Consider the following 6,355-nt stretch of genomic DNA (forward strand, 5'->3'; position numbering starts at 1 on the left):
CCTGGTAGGGGGAAGAGAAGGAAACCTCAACAAAGTGCAGCGTGGAAGGTTCGGACTGCATGTGAGGAAAAAGAAATCTCACTCAAATGGTTGTACTGTGGTGCAAGAGGTCACCCAGAGGGAGTCTGGATCACCCATGGCTTTGTATTTCAAGGAACAGCCGGTGCGAGTGGAGAGACATCAGTACAGATATGGAAATGCCGGGGTGAGAGCGATGTGGGAAAGCATCATGGGTGTCTGCAGCCTGCAAGGAAAGAGGTGCAGGCATGGGACAGTGATGGTCAGCCTGCAGCAGAGATGGCCCAGGGCTCTGGCAAGGCTAAAAAGCCCAACAGCACCAAGCTCTTTCTGCCCTTGGCTATGGCAGTTGCCTCTGCCACCGAGGCACAACAGAAGAAACTTTATTTTGAGGCTCTGGACTTGGTTTCTTCTTCACCATCACATGGGGGAGCCTTTAGGTGTTGCACAGTTTCCCTACACTTGGCCTTGCTCACCCTCACACCCCACTGCCCCCAGGAAGAGCCCTGAGCCACACCTGAGGGGCAGGATCTGCCTTCCCAGGGCCTGAGGGTCAGGTTTGGCCTTGCTGCTTCATCAAACACAGGAACAGTTTTCTCTTCATTGCAGCCACCTGCGCTGTGTCTTTGCCTTCCTGCAATCACAGCCTCCAGCTATCTCCTCTAACGAGTCCCTGGGGAGACTTTGTCAGCAGTGGCCCTCAGTGGGGCCCATTAATGCTTCCAGGTACTTTGAGTTTTGCTTCTGACTCCTTGAGCAGTTTTTCAATCTTCTCTCAGTATCTGAGGTTCATGGCCTCAGAGCTAAATCCACCACGGGGCTCATTAAAGTACAGAAAGCCCTAACGAGCTATCTCTCTTCCTTCAATTTCCTTCAAGTCTTCAATACTTCTACAGCTAATTGGAGTTTTTTTCATAGTGTAGTTAAGAAGGAAGGTTTCAAAGAGAACCTAATAATTTCTTTATTACTATTACTATTTTAAATTTATTTTTCAGTTTAGAGAAGGGATGATAGAAGTCTTCTGCAATTGATATTGATCCAGAGGGTCTCCTCAGGAGGTCTGGATGGCTAGGAAAAGCAGTCCCTTGAGGTGACACTGTATGGACATCCTTGCTCCTCACCCCCACAACCCCACCATCTCTCTCATTGGCCAGCTGGGATTTACATCACTTGTCCTTCCATCAGACTTCTCCACTGATCTCTGCAGCTGGATGTTACAGCTCCATTGCACCAGCTCCCACCCGATCTCCCTAGAGACCCGGCTGCACCCAGGCACAGAAGGATTTTTCCACTTTGCAAGCAAGGACAAGTAAAGAATAATCATGTTTGATAAACACTAAAACACCCTCTGCAGCCATATGCCAAGTACAGGCTGCCTCTAATGAGGTTGATTTTCTACGAGGGATAATCGTATGAGAAACAGGTACAAACAGATAGGTATAAAGAGTTGGCCACAGGAGACAATTAGACTGAAGGACAGGGAAACTTTTACCTACATGAAGCTCGAAGCAGCAGCTGGATGGGTGACAGGAACCTAAATGAACAAAGAGTAAGAGAAGGAGAAAACGGGAGTATAACTGAAAAGGCCTTTGTCTAGACAGTCTGCAGCAGAAAAGATGACTTTAGAAGTGGTCATTGTATCAGGACAGGAGAAAACATATGAAAGAATAGAGAAATTAAGTACACCGTATAACAGGCAGAATAGTGGTAATGAAGTTACAGGGGAAGATTGAGATTTCTGTGGAATATCCTTTTTGACATGTCATGGGCTTGGTAGAGATCTCTTGTGAGAGAGGACAAGCCAATGTTGCACCCAACTCTGAAAGAAACCAAAAGGGCAACCCCGGGAACTACAGGCTGTACCAGCTCAGTTTGGTGAGGAGCAAACCATCGATATCTCTTGGGTGATATTTCTGAGCACCTAAGAGAGAAGACCATGTCCAAAACCAGTCAGCCTGGACATTCAAAGGGTAGATCATGGTTCACCAGTCTGACCGCCTTCATCATGGAGTACCATGCTTTGTGCATGAGGGGAGAAGAGTGGATGTCGTTCACTTCAACTTCAGCAAGATTTTTGACATGATCTCTCTTGTACTCAAGTTAGGACAGTACAGTCTGGAAGGGCAGACAAATGGACGGTCAAACACCAGTTGGATGACGAGGCTGGGAGAGCAATGGTGAAGGGCTCATACCCTACCTGGAGGCCACTGGGATATACTGGGGCACTGTGGGGCAGCACAGTGTGAGAAACGCTCCTTATCCAATAACAATGGCTCAGGCAGTGATTGATACGAAGCACATTTTATTTAGACATTCTTGCAAGAACGGGTGTCCTAGCAGGTAGGCAAAGCTGAGGTCCCAAAATAACTTCTTTTTATTTCCTATCCCCGGCCAAAATTTCCCTCCCCTTTTTCCCCACTGGCTAGGTACTCCAGGGTTTACAGTCTATCCGATTTGCCTAAAACTACTTCTGTTCATCCCACCTCTGTTTACTTCTCCCCATCACCCCTCCTAAACCCCTTACTTCACCTGTTTGTTTCTTCCCTTTTTGGTATTATTGCCCACGGTAGCTGGTCTCAGTTAAAGGTTCATCCTCCCGTTAAACTACCGATCCAGCATAGACTGGTTTCTCCTTTGTCTAAGGGATGAGTATTCTTGCATGTGTCTTGATCAGCCTTTTTCTAATTAATCATTCTCTAGCTGCATTTTGCAGACTGGCCAAGTTGTTCCTCTGCAAAAACAAGGCTGAGATTTTTCTTACAAAATCTAAGGAGACTCTCCTGGGCCCTGTTCAGTTTAACACCTGTACCCATGACCCAAAGGAGGTAACGCCCACCATGTTAAACAAGAACAAAGGCTGCATTCTGCACCTGGGATGAAATAATGCTGGACACAATACAGACTGGCAGAGGAGTGGCTAGAAAGCAGCCCTGCAGAGAGGGATCTGAAGCTGCTGGTCGACAGCAGGCTCGATGGGAGTCAGCAGTGTGCCCTGGCAGCCACGAGGGCAAACTGCATCCTGGGGTGCGTCACACACGGTATAAGCAGCTGGTGGTTATCCCACTGTATTCAGCGCTGATGCGACCTCAACCTTGAGCGCTGTGTGCAGTTCTGGGCCCCACAATGTAAGAAGGCTGTGAAGGTACCCAAATGTGTCCAGAGGAGGGCAACAAAGCTGGGGAAAGGGCTGGAAGGCATGTCCTGTGAGGAGCGGCTGAGGACTCTGGGTTTGTTCAGTTTAGAGAAAAGAAGGCTGAGGGGCGACCTCATTGCTCTCTACAGGGTCCTGAGGAGGGGAAGTAGAGAGGGAGGTGCTGAGCTCTTCTTCCTCATACCCAGTGATAGGACGCACGGGATGCTTTGTCAGGAGAGGTTTAGACTGGACAGAAGGCAGCAATTCTTTCCCAAAAGGGTGGTCAAACACTGGAACAGGCTTCCTAGAGAGGCGGTCAATGCCTTGTGTTTAAGTGTTTAAGAGGCCCATCGGTGTTTAAGAGGTGTTTGGACAATGCCCTAAATAACATGATTTTTCTTTTGGTCAGCCCTGAAGTGCTCAGGTATTTGGACTAGATGATCATTGTAGGTCCCTTCCAACTGAACAATTCTATTCTATTCTATTCTATTCTATTCTATTCTATTCTATTCTATTCCATTCCATTCCATTCCATTCCTTTCCATCATATATACACCTGTAGAGGGTGGATCCCTCTAGAATCTGGGCTCGGACACTCAGCCCCTGGATACCAGCCTACCCAGTTGCAGCCACCTGGTCATACGAGTCCCTGAGGCCACAGCTCCATTCCAGATGCTGGTACAGACCACCCCAGTCACACTCACACGCACGCACATGAACTCTTAAGTCCAGTCACTCCAGTCTCTCAGGTTCTGGCACTAATGGCATACGGGCTGTCTGACCTCCTGGTCCTGCTCCGGCTGCTGCACTCACACCACCGTGCTCACATGTTCACACAGAAGATTCACTCACATGGAAAAGAGGTAGAAATTAAGTTTAATGAGATGACAGGACAGACTGCACTGGTCGTGTCCTCCCCTAAACTTCCCATAATAAGTGGAACAAGGTGTTCATTCCTCAGGAGCCTGTAATTTGGGTTCCCATCTGCCACTGTGCCTTTGTGCTCTTCTTGGTTTCTGGAGATGGGTTCCAGATGGTTCTCCTGTGGTGGGTCTGGGAGCAGCTGGGGCAGAGCATTAACATTTGATAGCAGATCATGGGAATTGCTGTCCAGAAATGCATCGTGATAAGGCGAAAAGCTTTATTGTTACATGGGCAATGGCTTCATTCCGGGCCAGTATCGCAGTCTTGTTTCTAAGACTGTAGATGAACGGATGTAAGAATGGGTTTAGCAAAGCTACCATTCTGTTTGCCTGCAAGGAAACGTAGGAACCCTGCAAGGATGCACATAGAGAGCAATGCAGCGCCCATAGGCAATGGCCAAGGTGGTGAGATGGGAAGAACATGTAGTGAAAGCTTTTTTCCTCCCAGAGGCTCCTGGAAGGTGTAGAAGACAGAAAAGGATGCCTGTGTAAAATGCCAGAGTTAAACATAAGGAACCCAGCATGACAAATGATGAAAAAATAGAGTTCATTTTCCAAAGCTGGCTGGTGTCAGAGCAGGACAATTTGAACAAGGGGAAGCTCTCGAAAAAAAAATGGTGGATCTTCTTCGAGCCCCAGAAAGTCAGCTTGTAGAGGAGGACCAGAGAGTAACTCAAGAGTGTGGTGCCCATGACCCAAGCAGCAACAACCAGGTGGATGCAGAGCTGAGGCTTCATGATGGCAGCATAACGCAAACGCTGGCAGATGGCAACGTAGCGGTCAAAGGACAGGACAACAAGTAGAACAATCTCTGTAGTGCCCAGGGCAAAACAGAAATAGGATTGGGCAAAGCAGCTGCTTAGTGAGATTGTTCTCCTACCAGAACCCAGGATCACAGGCAATTTGGTGCTTGTGGAGGATGTAAACCAGATTTCCAGGAAGGACAGATTGCTGATGAAAAAGTACCGGGGGGGTGTTGCGTGAAACGGGGCCAAGCGGTTTTGGCAGAAGATAAACCCCCTTGCGTTCTAACACTCCTCACCGAGGTGGGAGGCTAGGTGCGGCTAGGTTTAAATTCTGAGTGATGCCCAATTCAGCACTATCAGTCCAATCGCGTTTAATATGTATTAAACTACTACGATTTGGATACACTAATAGTGGACTGCACCTTCAGTCTAGTCGTGCTCCTGAACTAGCACGGCCTCTCTGTAGTTTTGGTCGCGTTCAGTGAGAAAGCGGAACGACTAGCTACTTAAACCGTGCAGTTTATTTAAACAACAGATATACAGGTTCTTTAGGATTGCCGGTGATAAATACACTGTCTGCAAAACACGTGCAAATAAAGATATTGCTAAGTATACAAACGCGCGACAAAATTATAAACGATACAGCCTGGCTATAAATGTAGGGTAGAGATTCTCTAGAGAAATTTCTAAGTCCCCGAGAAAGCGCTCAGTGTAATCGAAGTCTTACCCAAAGGCGTCCCTATGGGGGGGAAGAGAGGCTCAGCCCGTCGACTGATCCTGGAAATCAGCGGTGGAATCCTTCGCGATGGTGTCTTCCCTGACATCCCCTCTCTCTTGGGCTATTTTTATATTATTTTTTTATCTTCAAAGTGGAGTTTGAGTGACTTTAGTCATACATACTTTTATTACGATTAATGTATTCAAGGAGGAGTGTTCACACCTCGGGGGCGGATAGCCTCCGGGATGGAGGTGTGTTTTGGTACATTGTGGTCAGCAAAGTTCGCACAAAAGGACAGCATTTCATCAACATTAGACGAAATGTTGGCTCGGGTAGCGTGTAGGCCGCTTATCAGTTCCGTAGTACCATCTCGTCCCCATATCTGCTATTCGTCACAAGGGAAGGCCACGGAACAAGCGTGTTCCGTTCCATCCCTCGTGTAGTTTCGCAAACAACCTTGTACAGGGAATCACAGATGTTGCATTCTTCGTGTGCTAGCTGCGGCTGTATTCTACCTCAGAAGCCTCTTGATTTTATGACTTTCCTTAATGTGTGAACAATGCTGTATTTTTGTATTCTTGGCCAATTTAGTAATTATTCCACAGGGGGTTTGCCCGCGGTGACCCATGCACACAGGGAAAATGATGGTTGCATTCCCCATCACTGTTGTCAGGTATATGAGCAGAAGGACCAGAGAGAGAAATAGCTGTAGTCTTTGGTCAAGCCCTGAGAAACCCTCTAGGATGAACTCAGTAACTGCCGTTGCATTTTCTGGTCCTGTGATAAATTTCAGTTCAGCCAGCCGAGACAGGAACAT

The 6,355-nt window shown here is 47.6% G+C and overlaps 1 protein-coding gene across 1 annotated transcript; it reads right to left on the reverse strand.

Moving 5' to 3' along the window:
* Positions 1-4,245: 4,245 nt before the first annotated feature.
* Positions 4,246-6,355, reverse strand: LOC141737399 (olfactory receptor 6E1-like). Its single transcript, XM_074572089.1, is given in 3 exon segments — positions 4,246-4,425; positions 4,428-5,047; positions 6,148-6,355. Coding segments are annotated over 3 exon segments (1,008 nt in total).

Source organism: Larus michahellis, unplaced genomic scaffold, assembly GCF_964199755.1.
Source record: "Larus michahellis unplaced genomic scaffold, bLarMic1.1 SCAFFOLD_117, whole genome shotgun sequence".
In the NCBI taxonomy this organism is placed as follows: Eukaryota; Metazoa; Chordata; class Aves; order Charadriiformes; family Laridae; genus Larus; species Larus michahellis.